General features: G+C 40.4%; 2 protein-coding genes and 1 pseudogene across 3 annotated transcripts; all 3 read right to left on the reverse strand.

Moving 5' to 3' along the window:
- Positions 1 to 101: 101 nt before the first annotated feature.
- On the reverse strand, positions 102 to 8,804 carry LOC144583698 (olfactory receptor 14C36-like). Its single transcript, XM_078378106.1, has one exon. The coding sequence runs from the start codon at positions 8,475 to 8,477 to the stop codon at positions 7,530 to 7,532; it is 948 nt and encodes a 315-aa protein (XP_078234232.1). The 5' UTR covers positions 8,478 to 8,804; the 3' UTR covers positions 102 to 7,529.
- Positions 5,582 to 6,464, reverse strand: LOC110071023 (olfactory receptor 14C36-like; annotated as a pseudogene). The gene has a single exon (XR_013537808.1). The product of XR_013537808.1 is annotated as an olfactory receptor 14C36-like (transcript).
- Positions 8,805 to 10,357: 1,553 nt separating the features above from the next.
- Positions 10,358 to 11,753, reverse strand: LOC110086467 (olfactory receptor 14I1-like). The gene has a single exon (XM_073002949.2). The coding sequence runs from the start codon at positions 11,509 to 11,511 to the stop codon at positions 10,564 to 10,566; it is 948 nt and encodes a 315-aa protein (XP_072859050.2). The 5' UTR covers positions 11,512 to 11,753; the 3' UTR covers positions 10,358 to 10,563.
- Between the last annotated feature and the right edge of the window lie 5,854 nt (positions 11,754 to 17,607).

Consider the following 17,607-nt stretch of genomic DNA (forward strand, 5'->3'; position numbering starts at 1 on the left):
CTCCTAGAGAAAAAGTTCTTAGACTAAGAATTCTACCCTAGATGGCAGACGGTTAGTTGACTTTTTAAAAAAAATTATTTATTTTTAATAACTTGCGTCCACTTCAACTTGTGCTGAGGTGACATTCCTCCAAGCCAAAGAGTGCTGGAGATTGCTTAGGACTATCCTCACCGTAACCTAACTTTGTGCCAGCCAGTCAATGCCTCTGGTGGCAGACCTTTGAGATCAGCTAGCAGAAATCAGTGTGAGGTGATTTCTGTTAGAAAAGTGTCTTCTCCCTATTCTGCTTCCTACAGAGAGCGCTTCTTTGTGCAGGGATTGTACCAGGAATCATGGAAGAATCTGGGGGGGGCACGGTAAGGACTATTACTGTTTGTTAGGCATGTTAGGCATGTAGACAACGGAGGCTACAGTGCAAAAAAAATGTCAATTGGTTGAAGTGGGATAGTGGCACAAGACTATTTGTAGGCTGTACAAACTAATTTCTCTGGCTAGCTGTCTGAAAAGTATTTATGCTAGAACATGTTCCTCCACATACGCATTCATATATCTACAGTACTAAGTTGAGTAATTTTTGGTGGTGTTTGAGGAGACAATGATTCCCAAGTGTCAAGGCTTCAGCAGAATTCAGAGAGGCGCAAATACTGACTAGTTTGGACTACAGTATGAAGGATACCATGACTAGCATGGCCACCAACATATTCTGTTAACTGTAAACCACCCAAAATTAATTTTCTCATCTCTGTTATAAATTGTGATGATACCCATATGGACCACAAAATATATAGGGAGATTTTAATCTGACTTTTCCATACACATTTTTGAGCAATAGTGAAAATTAGACATTTGATTTTAGTCTCATTAAGCAACAGGAAATTTGTTCGAGGTGTCCACATATGATGTTTATTTCCAATATGACTGTTCATTTCACAAGCCACAGTAATTGTTTGAGAACAACGCGGTATTTGCTGGCAATAATTGATACATTATATAGATTAACTGTTGCAATCAATTGTGAATCTAGGCATTCCACATGCAATAGCTAAGAGACTCAACTTCTCCTGTTATACATCCCATGATAACTATATCTTTGCATAAATATTTGCATGGCAGCATTCACAAACCTACCAATGGACATCATACCAAGTGTGAACAAAATCTTTTCCCCTGGAAATAGTTCAGAAAGATACAGGGCATGGCTCTTCCCCCATTACAGAATCACAGGATTATCTACTCATGCTAACAGAGCCTCAACTGTATAGCATTTTATAAGGCATAGTTCATATTCACTGCAACTTAATAATGTTCTTTATGGAAACAGCAACAATGAGAAGAAACAAACTGGACAGATTTCTGAGGGCAAAATGTACTCCAAGAGGAAACATTCATATCCTGTAAATTTCATAGACACTGGAGAGAGAGAGAGAGAGAGAGAGAGAGGACGGGGAAGGAGGATAAAAGGAAACATCCCACAAACTCTGGAATTTCACAAAAATATATAATTTTAACCAAAAAACCTTAGAATAGGGTTAAATAATCACTTGCCTTGTAAGATTCCTCTTCTTTTCCAATTTGAATGATGGCATGATACAGCACAGGTGTATGAGGTGACTTTTTGCCTGCACTAATATTAATAACCCTTCATGTGTAGACAAAATGAAGACCTGCATTTGCAGCAGCAAAGTTAACTCACATGCAAGAAGGGGAAACACTTTAACTCTGCTTTGGTTTCTGGGGATCTTACTCCCAGGAGTCCAGCATACCTGATTAAAAAACATTGTAATGTTCTTCACACACTTTTGCAGTTACCCAGTCAGATCATTACCATCACCCATGTGTTTCTGAATTTCTGGAAATAGGCCAATCTCACAAATGAATTCAAGCATTCTCTCAGGGCTTTTGTTAACTTTTTGTTGTATCAAAGTATTACCAATATATGTTGTGTCAAAATACCATTATTTAAAGCAAAAGAAGAATTGCAGTAGAATTATATGTTTTTTTAAAGAAAATATGTAAAATGATAAGTGATTCAGAAGGATTATCTGGTTGAAATATTGAACAAGCCATTTAACCATTGAGGCTATATTCAATAAAGATGCTCACTTCCCAACAAAAGATAAATGAAATGGGTAAACGAACACAGACCCGCTCTAAAACACACACACACACAGAGAAAGAGCATATTAGAGTTTAAAATATATCTAGGAAAACTAGAGTTCAGTTTTGGATGCACTCTTGGGAATAATCCAGATGTCATCTCTCTGCAGTCCTGCCCATTCTTGACAGTACAGCAGTCTTACAGGACCTACTGGAAGTCCTCAAAACCTTTCCTAGGTTTGAGGTCATTTGTCACTAACATCTATTTCAGTGTTGTTTTCAAACATAATGAGCTTTCTCACTGCTAGCCTTTGAATTCACATGCTCAGATTGGGAAGGTCGAGATTTCTTATCTTCTCATTCACTACATTCAAAGCAAAACAGGGAGACCTCTCTGAGTGACTGCAGGCCCTTAGCAACTCTAGGACATTATTGTGTGTTGTTGTTGTTTAGTCGTTACGTCATGTCTGACTCTTCGTGACCCCATGGGCCAGAGCATGCCAGGGCCTCCTGTCTTCCACTGCCTTCTGGAGTTTGATCAAATTCATGTTGGTCTCTGTGTTATGCAGACCCAAATAATATAGCAGATACAGTAGATTTACAGGTGCTCAGACTAGGACCTTACTTTTGATCATCCCCTTCCAGCAGGCCTTGGGATTTTCCCAATTTAAGTAATTCATTTTATCAGGATTAATTGATTCTGGATAACAAAGCAGGTTTAGTATAAGATTACACAAACCAATATTTGTATCCAAATTCTTATACAATTATGTTCTAATCATGATACCACTAAGCATGACTTTAGAGGAAAGTCCCAGATCTAACCATTTGTCCATAAGATACTTAATCTCTTTGTTTCTCATGCTGTTCATGAATGGATTTCCCAAGGAAGAAATTATGACATATATCATGAGAAATGCTGTTGGCATATGATGAAAAATGTGAAATTGTTTTATTGCATTGTGGGAGAATGAATGAGAGGAATTATTTGGCATGGGAGCTGAAAATGCACATGTTCCTTCTCAGGGAAGGTCTTTGGGACATTATAAATAACCCACCAAATCCCATAGAAGTTGAGGATGATGAGGATGAGGAAGCTGTACAAAAGGAGAATGTACTGAAGAACCAACGTGCCTTAGATGCAATTATTTTGTGCCTTGAAGATAGCCAATCGCCACTGGTGCAAGGGATTAATTCCACACAAGAATGTTCGCAAATTTTGCGAATGGTGCATGTCTGGGACACTGTTGCTTCTTAAGTTACCCTGACCAGGCAGGAGGAAGTGTAACCAAGTGCCAATTGTCTTGTCATGTCTGGGTGCCTCGTGTGATGTATTGGCAGTGATGCTGGAATGTAATCCACAAGACCAGCTAATGATGGCATATCTATTTGGACAGCTAAAGGAAGAGGAGTCGAAGAGAGCTGATAATCTGGTCGCCAGGAGTTAGCATTTTCCAGTGGAGAAGAAAACTCCACCAAAGCAGCACAGTGTTCCTGGAATCTTGACGATGTGCAGATGTTTTTCCTGTGGGAGTTCAACTCATCTACAAAGTGTTTGTCTGGATGTAAAGGAAAAGATTTCTACACATTCGTCTCCAGAAAGGAAAGGCGGACAGCAACAGAAAAGGAGAACTCAATGGATCCCACAAGCTTCTGTAGTTTGCCGTGCAAAAGATTCTCAAAATAAGGACTGGATTCTGGACAGTGGAGCCAGTCAACATCATTATTTCACTACCTTTTTTAGTTATATATTCTATGTAGAGAGATATTTTTAAAAAGAAACTATGCAACAAATAATTAGAACATACTGACAATTGGGAAAATATGTGAAGGAAATACAGCTGAGCTTCTTTTGATTTCAGAAGAGTTTATCTCCCAGTTTAGTATAGTTTATTGAAAAACACAGAGAAAAATTGCCCTTATCCAGATCTCAGTATTACAAGTGTCATGTTATCTTTAATTTATTATCATACTCACACATCTACCAAGAGACCCATAACCCTTCTCCCTTACTCTTTACACTTACTATTGTTCCCCATCCTTTCCTCCTTACTAAGAGCTAAAGAGAGCCCAACCTAATGTGAGAAGATAAACTAGCTCTAGAGAAGGCAATCAGTAAGGAATCAACTATCAGAGTGGTTTAGGTATCTGGCTGCAGAGCCACCGTTGGGGAGTTCAATTCCCCATTATACCTTTTTGACGGTATAGAAATGATGATCCCCAGGGTCCCTTCCAACTCTGCAGTTGTAAGATTATTGTTCGCAAGAAGGAAACAGATCCAGGTAGGCTAGCTCACTGATTAGGAGTAATCAGCCATCTTCATATGGCTGGAGAAGGGTTCTTTATATGTTGCTGGTGGATCTAGAATACTAGATGCATCACCAACATATTCCCTGGTTCATCCATATCTTTAGCTCATGCTACATGCACAATACATTTCTACATGTTACTGGTAAGACCAAATGAAACTCTACAAGGAGACTTGTTTTTTGTGAATCATAATTCAAGTTAATGTTTTATGCATTCTCAAAGGCTTTCATGGCCAGGATCCTATGGCTGTTGTGGGTTTTCTGGACTGTTTGGCTGTGTTCTTAAGGTTTTTCTTCCTAATGTTTCACCAGTCTCTGTGGATGGCATGTTCAGAGGACAGGAGTCAGAATTCTATGGAGCAGAGATAGAGTTCTGACTCTTGTCCTCTGAAGATGACAGCCACAGAGACTGGCAAAACATTAGGAAGAAAAACCTTGAGAACACGGCCAAACAGCTCAGAAAGCCCACAACAACCAATTAATGTCTTATATTCTTTCGGAATGCCTGGACACTACATCCCTCTTCAGATGTTATGCATGAATCTACAGAGGGCTTAGCAGGTGGTAGGGATGGAGGGCATCTCCTATGTTCCCATCTGAATGTCAGCAAGATCTCCGAATGCAAAGGTAGATGGGCTAAAGCACAGGCCATAGATGAAGATGGATTTTGGCCTAATGCCAGAATTGGGTCTTATATCTTCACAAACTTGCTTCCTCATCTTTCAACTTAGAAATTCTGAAATATATCACTTCCTTTTCATACTGAAATATATTCTATAACATTTATTTTGTCTCTCTTAGGCACCGGTTCCCTTATGTAAGCACTCTCACAGAAGCAGCCCTGGAGTTTCAGAGACTGTATCAAAGTGAAAGTTGCATGAGATTGAGACCTCAGTAGCAGGCTAAAGTTGAACTAGCAAGGAACAGAGGTCTTTGCAACTGTCCCACCAGTGTGTTAAATCCACAAATTGTAATTTGGAACTCTGCATATTACTAATGAATATCAATGAAATCAATGAACACAAATTTCAATATATTTTCTCTGTCAGATCATGTAGGTGTGCAAACATACCTCAATATGGTGAAGATGCATCCAAAAAGGTGACCTACATAAGAGCAAAGCTATCAGGGCCAAAAACCAATTTGAATAGAAGTGGCCTTGTAGAGAATTAACTCTAAAGGTGGGATAAAACAGTTTTAGAGACAAACCTGACATTTAGCAATTTCCACAAACCTGCCTTGAGCTCTTTGTTTCTCATGCTGTAGATGAATGGGTTCATCAGGGAAGGAATGACTGCATATATGAAAGCAAAAGCCATGTCTAGAGCAGAAGATGTATCTGTCAGAGGCCTTGCATAAGAAGAGCTTCCACTCATTATAAACACAGAGACAACAGTGAGGTGAGGGATGCAAGAAGGCTTTTCTTTGACCATGTACAGAGGGGAATCTGAGCACTGCAGCAAAGATTTTCTGCACATATGTTTTGATTACGAAGATAAGGCATCCTAGCAGAATACCACAGCTCACTGCAAGAAGCCCAATTGCCAGAAGATAAACATCAGAGCAGGAGAGCTTTAACGACTGGGGGACTTCACAGAAAAACTGCTGGACTGTGTTAGAACAGAAGGTGTTTGCAAAGGTGCCACCAGTGTGCAACAGGGCATAACCAAGACTTGTAATCCACCCTATCACTACCATCTGAAAGCAGGCTCTTTTGTGCATGATTCTTTCATACTGGAGTGGGTTGCAAATTGCAAGATAACGATCATGGGCCATTATAATTAAAACAATATAATCTGAAGATAAAAAGAAGAAACAAAAGAAAACATGAGCAACACATCCAGCATATGAAATTGAGGTGTCCCCTGTAAGGGACATAGCCATAGATTTGGGCATAGTGACTAACACTGAGCCAAGGTCCAGCATGGCTAAGGTGAAGAGGAAGAAATACATTGGGGTATGCAAGTGGTAATCAAGGGTCAGAAAATATGTGTCAAGCTTAGTCTTATTCAAAATCAAACATTGTACTGACTTGGATGAGATTTTTAAGAAACTCATGAAATCTGAAATTAAAAATGGAAAGCTGAATTATAAAATATTTATTTATTTATTTATTTATTTATTTATTTATTTATTTATTTATTTTTCTATCCCGTCCTTTTATACAATGTATACTGTGGGCTATGCTCACAGAATATTCTAAGAAACATTTCTTCTTCCTGCCCAGGTCTTCTGCTTTACTGGGCCATCACCACCACACCCAGAAGAGCTGGAGACTCAGGTGGAACAACAGGCAACACTGCCATGGCCGCAACAATTTATCAATCCTTCTGCCATCTTGGGTGTCAGTGTTCCCAGCATGCACTGTGTACTTGCATCATTGAGGCCTCTTTGATCTATAGCAGGGGTTTTAAACTCAATTTACCTGGGGGCCGTTAGAGGCAGAGTCTGGGTGAGGCTGGGCCGCATCAGATTTTCCGCCAAGCGGAGCAAGAGCCCGAGGAAGCCGCCCAGGAGTTTCCTTAGCCAACGGACAGGTGGGCTGGCTGGCAGGCTGCAGTTCTGGATGGAGGGTGCAAGAGGTGCTGTCTTGGGAGAGAGCAGGCGAGCGAGGCAAGGCTTTTTTTTTACTCTTGACAGCAGAGGATGTGTGGGCGCTTTGGGGGGGGCAGGCAAGGCGAGGGCCACAAACTATCATCTGGGGGGCCGCAAATGGCCCCCAGGCTGCATCTTTGAGACCCCTGCTCTAAAATATATTTTACATGCCCAAAAGACTCTGTGACTGGGTCATTTTCATAGGGACCTACACATAAGCATCCTTGGAGTGTGTGGGAATATATGCCAGTGTTGAGCTCCGTGGGAAGCCATCCGAGACAAAAAAAACTTCAATAGCAGATTAAGGTGGCACTAGCAAGGAAAAGAAGTTTCAGTAGTGACTTTAATCACAAAAATCTAATTTACAAACATGCATGATATTTTTGGATTACAGTTTAATAAATTTTTGCTATCAGGTCCTATAGGGGGCCTTCAATAAAGAGTGTCAACAGAATTCAGAACATGAATTGGGAAGGATAAATGATAAGATCAGTGATGAATCTGAAAATAATACGTTCAGAATCATTTCTAAAGATGGATAGAAATGGTTTTAGAAGAAAACCTGAAATTTAACAATTTCCACAAAGCAGCCTTGAGCTCTTTGTTTCTCATGCTATAGATGAATGGATTCAACAGGGGAGGAATTATAGAATAAATCACTGCAAATGCCACATCCAGAGCTGAAGTGGTATTAGTTGGGGGCCTTGCATGAGCAGAACCTCCACACAGTATTAACACAGAGACAACAGTGAGGTGAGGAATACAGGTGGAGAAGGCTTTTCTCTGACCATGTACTGAGGGGATTCTGAGCACCGTAGCAAAGATCTGCACATAGGTTTTGATGATGAAGATGAGGCTTCCTATTGCTATACTGCAGCTGAGTACAATAAGCCCAAATTCCACAAGATAAAGGTCAGAGCAGGAGAGCTTTAATAACTGTGGGATCTCACAGAAGAACTGACTGACTGTATTAGAACAGAAGGCATTTGCAAAAGTGCCACCAGTGTGTAATAGGGCATTACAAAGACCAGCAAACCAACCTAGTGCTACCATATGAAAGCAAGCTTCTTTGTGCATGATTCTTTCATACTGGAGTGGTTTGCAAATAGCAATATTGCGATCATGAGCCATTATAATTAAGACACAAAAACCTGTAGTAAAAAAGAAGATAAAAAAGAACACCTGAGCAACGCATCCATAATATGAAATTGAAGTGTCATCTGCAAGGGACATAGCAATGGATTTGGGCACTGTGACTGACACTGAGCCAAGGTCTAGCACTGCTAAATTGGACAGGAAGAAATACATGGGAGTGTGAAGGCGGTAATCCAAAGCCACTGCAATAAGAATGAGAAGGTTTCCAATTATTGACAGCAGGTATAATGCTAGAAATACAAAGGCATGTAAGATCTGCAGTTCTTGGACATCAGAGATTCTCATCAGCAGAAAAGTAGATTTTGAAGTATGATTATTCATATTGTCTTCACTATTTGCATATGATCTGTAGAGAAAAGAACAGAAGAATTGTTAATATTTAAATTCTAAATAGTTTATTTAAACTTTGTTGTTGTTTAGTCTTTAAGTCATTTAAAGGAATGGGTTCCAAACCTCAGGCCATGGACCCCAGCCTTACCTAACACTAAGTCGGTAATTTTCCAAAATTGGTATTTTGTTAGAGGGGTTCCATCCTCATGTATGAAAAAATAATCATGACCATGTCCTCTAACCTTTAAGTAAACTCCTATTGCTTTTACCGGACAAAAAGATTTCTATTGAACAGGGACCTAAAGTAAGGTTTGCTCCCTTCCCTCGCTGGTCTGCCTTGGACCGGCAGATGCGAATTTGCACCATATCCTCTGCTAACGTCACATCGTGCCATTGTAGGGCTAAACTCGATGCATCGCCTTTCCCAGCTGCTACCACCTCGCTGATCCTTAGGGCACCGAAAAATGTCAGCAAGGAGGCAGCTTGAAACAGTACTGCTTCAAAGGTGTCCCTGCAGATATTTGGCAGCAACTAGCTAAACCCCTTCTATTAAGGAACACTGTAAACTGCTGCAGGTGCTCCATGGGAGCAGGCCACAATGGTTCCCGGTCTACTGATCTCCTGAACTCCTGGAACTCTGTACTCACTGCCCGGTATGCCTTCCGCACCCTTGGAGCCAGGGCCAGGCCTATAGCTCTTTCGGCGTCCTCCTGCCAATTTGCCAGACCTCTGCTGGTAGTCTGTCTGGACGCCACTGGCTCCTGAATCTAACTCCCTGAACCACGGGATCTGTTGGCATGATACAGCATCAGCCAAGCTGTTATCCAAACCAGGGATATATTTTGCTTGGATAAGAACATTGAATTTCAAGGCACGCAACAGGATTAATTCAATCTGCATAACAAAGTGGTCCTAGCGTAAAATTGCAGGTCACAAAACCCAAGATGATATCCAAATTCTTATACAATTTTGTTCTTACAGGATACATTTAAGCATGAGTTACCTGCTCACTCTCCACACTGGCATATAATTATGATATACAGTTCCCTGATATCACTGTTTTGCATAGGGTGGGGGAAAAGACTTCATCTACTTGTGTTTCTACTTAAAATGATCCATTCTTCCTCTTTAAGAGCTGGCATTCTTTGAGATACAAAATAGATGTTTGTTCTGCCTTCACAATGGATATTGAGAGTTAAAATAGATTGCACTGAAAATAAGGACCTTTTAAGCACCAGCTGGATCTCACCAAATTTCACTGTGCCAGGAAAAGTGTAGTTCAAGACAAAGTGGGGACACACCTAGAGAGAGTTCTCTAAGAAAGAGGGCAGGCCCTTAGTAGCAATAGGCCTTTAGTGTGTATAATGATGACCCAAAGAATGTAACAGGCATAGCAGAGTCAGAGGTTTCTAGACCACGACCTTACTTCGGTTGACTCTGTCTTTTCAAGTCCATAGTATGCTGCAACCTTCCAGCATGCATTGAGACTCTTCCAATTTAATTAATTAATCCTAACATAATTAATTTGATCTTGATACAGATACGGTTCAAGCAAAAGGTTAGAAATTATGGAAGCCAATATTCATGTCCAAATTTGCATACAGTTTTATTCTTACATGACACATTTAAACATGGCTTAGAGTCAAGTTCCAGATCTAACATTTTTCACAGAGCATTGTTTTTCATGCTGGGGATCAATTGTTCACAACCATAGGTCCCCAGGTGTTCTTGGTCTAAAACTCCCATAAGCCTTGACCAGTGGCTATGGTGGCCAGGATTTCTGAGAGTTGTAGTCCAGAAACTTCCAGGGACCCAGGTTTGGGAACCACTGAGGTAAAGGAATCAATTCAGCACTGGATATACTGTATATCTTGGGAAATCCAATTACCAGATTAGAAGAGGTATCAGTGGAAGCTGTTCATAGGTAAATAATACAAATAATGCAATATTTCAAAAAACATAGAGGCAGTATAACTGAAGAGGGTAAACATGAATTGGGAAAGATAAATGAAAAAGTAACAAGGGAATCAGGATTAATACACAATATGAATAGAACTGCATTAGTACACAATTCACACTAAAGATCAGATGAAATGGTTTTAGAGGCATGTCTGAAATTTACCAATTTCCACAAAGCACTCTTGAGATCTTTGTTTCTCATGCTATAGATGAATGGGTTCAACAAGTGAGGAATTATAGAATATGTCACAGCAAAAGCTACATCCAGAGCAGATGATGTATCAGACCGAGGCTTTGCATAAGCAAAGATTCCACAGAATATCAACATACAGACAACAGTGAGGTGAGGAATACAAGTAGAGAAGGCTTTTCTCTGACCATGTGCTGAGGGTATTCTGAGCACTGTAGCAAAGATCTGCACATAGGTGTGGATGATGAAAATAAGGCATCCTATTGCTGTACTGCAGCTGAGTACAATAAGCCCAACTTCCACAAGATAAAGGTCAGAGCATGACAGCTTGAGTAACTGTGGGATTTCACAGAAGAACTGACTGGCTGTATTAGAACAGAAGGTATTTGCAAAAGTACCAACAGTGTGTAAGAGTGCATAAAAAAAACTACTAAAGCATCCTATTGCTACCATATGAAAGCAGGCTCCTTTGTGAATGATTCTTTCATACTGCTGTGGGTTGCAAATAGCAATGTTGCGATCATGAGCCATTATAACTAAGATACAAAAGCCTGAAGTTAGAAAGAAGAGATAACAGAAAACCTGAGCTACACATCCAGCATATGAAATTGAAGTGTCATCCATAAGGGACACAGCCATAGATTTGGGCACTGTGACTGACACTGAACCAAGGTCTAGCATAGCTAAATTGAACAGAAAGAAGTATATAGGGGTATGAAGGTGATAATCCAAGGCCACTGCAATGATAATGAGAAGGTTGCTAGTTACTGACATCAGATACAATACTAGAAATAGGAAAAAGTGTAAGATCTGTAGTTCTCGGACATTGGAGATTCTCATCAGCAGAAAAGTAGACATCAAAGTATCATTATTCATGTTGTCTTCTGTACTTGCATATGATCTGTAATGAAAAGAACATAAGAACTATTAATCTGTTACTGCCAATGAATTGGTTAACTTAAACAGAATATGTTATGTTTTCTGCCATCAAGTTGGAAACAACTTAAAGTGACCCTAATCTAGCTTTCAAAATAAGTGAGATATTTAACAATATTTACCAGTTCCACACCTTTAGTGAGCTTCTATAGTTGAGCAGCCTCTTGAGTCCTTTACTGTCCCTCTATTTACTAAACAACTGATTGAACCTTGCTGGGCGGCTCGCTTTTGCCTCCCTCCTCAGATGACGTGAGACTCTTAGTCTTGTGGTAATTGTCGTTGGTGAGAGGAGGGAATGTTAGGTTATTTAAGGGTGTTCCACCCTCTCCCCGCCCTCTTCCTTTCCTGGCGCCAGTGAAAGAGAGAGCTCCAATACACTGCGCTTTTGCTTTTGCAAGTGAATCATTGTTTGGAATGGAAAAGGTGGTTCAGAAAAAAGTTTCCAAGGAAGAAAGGGAAGGGAGAGTCTTGGGTCCTTTCACATCACCCCCTCTGGAAACCTTAAGGGTCTCACCTTTAGGAATTGTTCCAAAAAAGGTACAGGGAGAGTTTAAATTAATACATTATTTGTCCTACCCTGAGGGAGAGTCGGTCAACAATTCCATCCCTCAGAAACATTGTACAGTGTGCTGCATCTCTTTGAGGAGGAGGTTCACATGATACTGAAGTGTGGTGTAGGGGTGGAGATGGCAAAATGTGATATTAAATCAGCTTTCCAGATTTTGCCAGTTCATCTGCATGATTTTGATCTGTTAGGCTTTCATTTTCAAGGATCCCTCTATGTTGACAGAGCCTTACCCATGTGTCAGGCGCAGCACTTGAGCGTTTCAGCTCGTTTATTGAATGGAAGCTCAGAAGCAGGGTGGGCCGTAAGTGTAAGGCCCATTACCTTGATGATTTTCTTTTTTGTGGTGAGAGGAACACAGGGAGGTGTAAACTTATCCTGAACACTATCCAAGCAATGGCAGAGGAGATAGATTTACAACTGGCAGAGGGAAAAAACAGAAGGACCAACATTGAGCTAGACACTGTACAACAGACATCAAAGTTGCCAGGCAACAAATTAGCTGACCTTAAAATTTGGATCGCATCACTATTACAAAGGAGAAAGGTGTCTCTGCAAGAGCTGCAAGAAATCATAGACCATCACGACACCATAGAGTCATGGTGCTGGGACGTGCCTTTTTGCATCAGCTTTGCAATGCGATGGAGGGCCCGCATCACCCATTGCATAGGACTAGGGTTACGCAAGGTATGAGGGAGGACCTACAAGTCTGGAATCAGTTTTAGCAGGTTTTAATTGAATATCTTTCTGGAGAAGTGAGATAGGGTTGAAGGTGGATTTTCCAGGTTCATTCAGACACTGCGAGCTCCTTAGGTTTTGGGATCTATTTCAGAGGGAGATGATGTAGCAGCACATGGCCTGAAGATTGGCATCAGGCCCGTATTACCAGGAATCTAACATTCCTTAAATTCTTCCCAATAGTAGGCACACTGTGGCTATGGGCAGAAGAATGGTCAAACTCTGTCGTACATTTTTGGTTCGACAACCTTATGTCTCATTCAGAGAGGGTCATGGAATTGATTAGGGCATTCACACTGCAGGCCTTGAAATTCAACATTTTGGTTCAGGCACAACACATTCCAGAGATAGACAATAGTTTAGCTGCTGCCTTGTTGCATCAACAGATCAGGTGGTTTAGGGAGCTAGATCCAGGAGCCAACGAGTTCCTGGAGATTCTGCCCCCAGAGGCTTGGCAGCTTGGCACGAGGATGTGGAAGATTTTCCTACCCCATAGGACAAATCACTGATGAAATAAATGTCCTCAGAATGAACACCTACTATTCATGTCAATTTACTGAGAAACAGAGCATATCACTTTAGCTTCTCTGCTCTACTTTTCCAAAATAATTTAGATATATTTTCACATTTATTGTATAACAGCCTTAACAACTGATTTCTCTTTGGGTGAGAAGTAGTTAACTAATCTAAAAAGGAGTCAGCTTCTGGGGATTTCCCCTGCATGGTGTCACTTTGTGAATGGTAGTGAGCAGAAGAGGGCACCCAGTAGACCACCTTGACTGCTACCAGTATTGTTGTCAACATTCAGGCTGCCCTTTGCTATGTAAGACTTGGCATCCTTTTTCCTGCTGGCAATGCAAGCAGGATATTGTGTAGCAATATTGGGCCAAATTCTGGTTTTTGGAATCATAGGTACAAAAGCCCAATATGCCACATTCATTAACCAGAGGGTTTTAAGGAACTGAATCCAAATCAGCATTTCTCTCCAGAATCTAGGCATACGTGGTTTCAAAAGGAATACTCTGCAGTGACCATAGCCAAAATCCTGATCTTTATGTAAATTGGCAGAAGTCAAATACAATACCATAAATCACGCTATTGATGTGCCACTAGTTAAGAAGCTGAAGTTTACATATCTCATTGTATAGTATATAACAAGATGGGGATTTAAATAGTAGGAAAGGATACTGGACAAAAGGAGTACCAGCCATGAAATCCATTTAAAGTGGAATAAACTTGCTTAATACAGTATATGATAAATTTAGTTTCCAATACCCAAATTCACAAACAAAGGCTGCAGAGAACAAATAAGACATGTCTAATTTGTTTGTTTCATAGGGAATCAGTTCTTATATCTGTTCTAAACTATTTGGAGGTTTCAGTTCAATCTGAGAGGAAGAGGGATTAATTTCTATGGTCCCACGAGACCCTTTGTCCATTGTGCATCCTCTAATAGCTGGCAATATGTCTGGAAATTTCTGTAGGAAATTTTCTCCCCATACCCATTTGTATATCTACAAAGTTTGGTGACTTTTGGTGTTTCATCTCTTGGATTCTTAGGGTGGAAACAGACCTCTACGTGTTAATGCTTCAGTAGAATCCAGAGTTGGGAGTGGGCAGCTTACTATTTTGGTCTACAACATCCAGAACACCAGAGATAACAAGGCTATGTGCACAACTGTAGACCACCCCAAATTAATTTTCCCATCTCTGATATGATCAGAGATGATGCCTGTATTGAATACTAAAGATAGGGACATTTGATTTTAACCTTTTTATACTGATCTTCTGACCAATCATGAAAATTAGACAATTGGTTATAGTCTCATTAAGTGACAACAGAAAAAGTGATCAAGATGCCAACATAGAGTATCTCATTTTATTCCAACACGACTGTGCATTACACAAGCCATAGTGATTGTATGAGAGCAACATGATATTTTCAATAATGGAAACATTAAACAGATTAACTATTTCAGTCATTTGTTAATCAAGATATTCCACAAGCAATAGTTAATAGAGCCAAGTGTCCAAGTATATCCATCCCATGATAATTGTATTTTTCAATGAATATTTGCATAGTAATACCCATTATAAATAAAATATTTATCCTCTGGAAATAGTTCACATAGACACACGGCATTGTTCTTTTAGACTCTTAAACCACTACAGCATTGTTTCCTCATGCTAACTGAAGCTCTGCTTTCCAGGGTTATCTGCTTGATGTTTCACATCATCTACAACTTAATAATGTTCTATTTGAAAACAACAACGACAATGAGAAGAAACAAACTGGACAGGTTCGTGCTGGCAAAATGTATATGAAGAGGAAACCTTCACAAACCAGATCTGTCAATTAGATGGACAGTGAGGAGAGAGGGGAGAAAAGAGAGACATGTGGAGAAAAAGAAACGACCCACAAACTCTGAAATATACACAAATATAAATAGAATATCCCCTCAACTACTCTAGAAAATTGTTGAATAATCACTTGCCTTGTAGGATTGCGATTCTTCTCCAATTTGAGTTAAGGCATGATACAGCACAGGTGCATGAGTTGACTTGTCTGCATTTATAGTAGTAGCTCTTCAGGTGTAAATGAAACAGCCAACCGTATTTGCAGCAGCATGTTTATGGCATACAGGAAGGGAAAGCACTATAACTCTGCTTTGATTTCTTGGGATCATATTCTCAAGGGTCCAGAACACCTGGTTAAAAACAACAACTAAAAAAATAAACTCTTGATCCTCCTGTGCAATGTTCTGACACACTTCTGTAAGCACCCAGGGAGATCATTAGCATCACCCATTCATGTCTCAATTCCTAGAATTAATGATTTGCGCTATTTAACGATTCTTCACAAGCACTGTTGGGGCAAAATGCCAAGGTTGAAAGAAACAAAACAAAAGCCATAGGAACATATGGGATATTTTTTTAAGTGTATGAAATGAGATGTGATCCTGAAAGAGCAAAATACAAAGAAACCCTTTGACCAGTCAGGCAGCATTCCATAAAGACTCTAGCCTCCCTATAAATGATAAAGAAAAATGATAGAATAACACACAAATGTGCACACACACAGAGAGAGAGAGAGAATTATTGTACAATGTGCAAATATGTTAATATGCTTTTGCTCTCAGATCTTGTACGTGGACTTCAAATATTGGCAAAGGACCAATATACAGTGGTGCCTCGCTTAACGAGTGCCTCGCTGAGCGATGAAATCGCTTAACGAGGCACTCTGGGTCATCACTGGAGCATTCGCTCAGCGATGGCCCCTATGGGGTTTTTTCGCTTTGCAAAGATCGCTAAGCGATTCGCTTAGCGATCTTCGCAAAATGAAGCCGGGGAGAACAGCTGAACGGCGGTTCCAAAATGGCCGCCGGAAGGTCCGGGCCGCATTTTCGCGCCCTGCCCTCGCTTAACGAGGGTGCGAAAATGGCGGCACTATGAAGAAACATCGCTGAACTGTGAGTTTTCAAGCCATAGGAACGCATTGAACAAAGTTCAATGCGTTTCTATGGGTTTTTTTGTCCCGTTTAGCGATGTTTCGCTATAGCGAAGGTTAATCCGGAACGGATTAACCTCGCTATGCAAGGCACCACTGTATTCTCGAAGGCTTTCACGCCCAGCATCCAATGATTATTCTAGGTTTTGTGGGCTGTTTGGCTGTGTTCCGAAGGTTTTTCTTCCTAATGTTTTGCCATTTCTCTGTGGCTGGCATCTTCAGTGGACAGGGGTTAGAATTCTGTCTGTGTTCTTGTCTAGTTAGTGGGATAGTTGAGTATTTGTAGCTGTGGGATCGGCTTTTTGTTATTATGGTAATCAGGGTGTATTTTGCTATGGGTGTATTGTTGCAATAAGGGCGGAGATGGTCTGTCACTGTGATTGATGGGTTTTGTTATCCAGTCTTTTGTGTGCAGTGATCACATACATGTTTGTCGATCTCTTGCAGGCTGAATTTTTTTAGTACTGGGAGCCAGGCTTTGTTGAGTTTTAGACTTTCTTCTTTTTTGTTGAAGCTCTGCTGATGTTTGGGGATTTCAATGGCTTTCCTCTGTAGTCTAACATAATGATTGCTGATGTCATCCAGTAGTTCTGTGTTTTAAAATAGGATTTCATGTCCAGCTTGTTTCAGGGCATGTTCAGTACTACCGATTTTTCCGGTTGTTATAGTTTGCAGTGTCTTTCATGTTCTTTGATTCTAGTGTGGATGTTGCATTTTGTGGTCCCAATATATACCTGGCCACAACTGCAAGGTATCTGGTATACTCCTGCAGTGGTGAGAGGGTCCCTTTTGTCCTTTGCTGACCATAACAGTTGTTGTATTTTCGTGGTGGGACTGCATACTGATTGTTAAGTTGTGTTTTTTCAAAAGTTTCCCCATGCAGTCCATGACTCCTTTGATGTGTGGCAGAAAAAATTATTTGTGGGTGGCTGTTTTTCTTCTTCAGTTCAAAGTACAAATACATTGTGCATTAGCAGTATTCAACATTCCTTATGACAAATCAGAAAAGTGCCCATAACAAAAAAATATACAGTGGGGTCTCGACTTACGAATGACCCTACTTGCGAACAATTCAACTTACGAACCCGCCCTATAGAGGAAATAAGGACTCGACATACGAACGACCCTCGAGTTACGAACGGGGGAAAAACTGCCCCCTCCCTCCCCTTAGAGGCTTCTGGAGGGGAAAAAAGGGTCAGAAACTTTAAAATAAATAAAAGAAAGT

The sequence above is a fragment of the Pogona vitticeps genome, chromosome 6 (genome assembly GCF_051106095.1).
Source record: "Pogona vitticeps strain Pit_001003342236 chromosome 6, PviZW2.1, whole genome shotgun sequence".
NCBI classification, from domain to species: Eukaryota; Metazoa; Chordata; class Lepidosauria; order Squamata; family Agamidae; genus Pogona; species Pogona vitticeps.

Bases quoted from the DNA above. Each gene is read 5' to 3' on its own strand.
- LOC144583698 (XM_078378106.1), bottom strand. From the start codon at position 8,477: ATGAATAATCATACTTCAAAATCTACTTTTCTGCTGATGAGAATCTCT.
- LOC110086467 (XM_073002949.2), bottom strand. From the start codon at position 11,511: ATGAATAATGATACTTTGATGTCTACTTTTCTGCTGATGAGAATCTCC.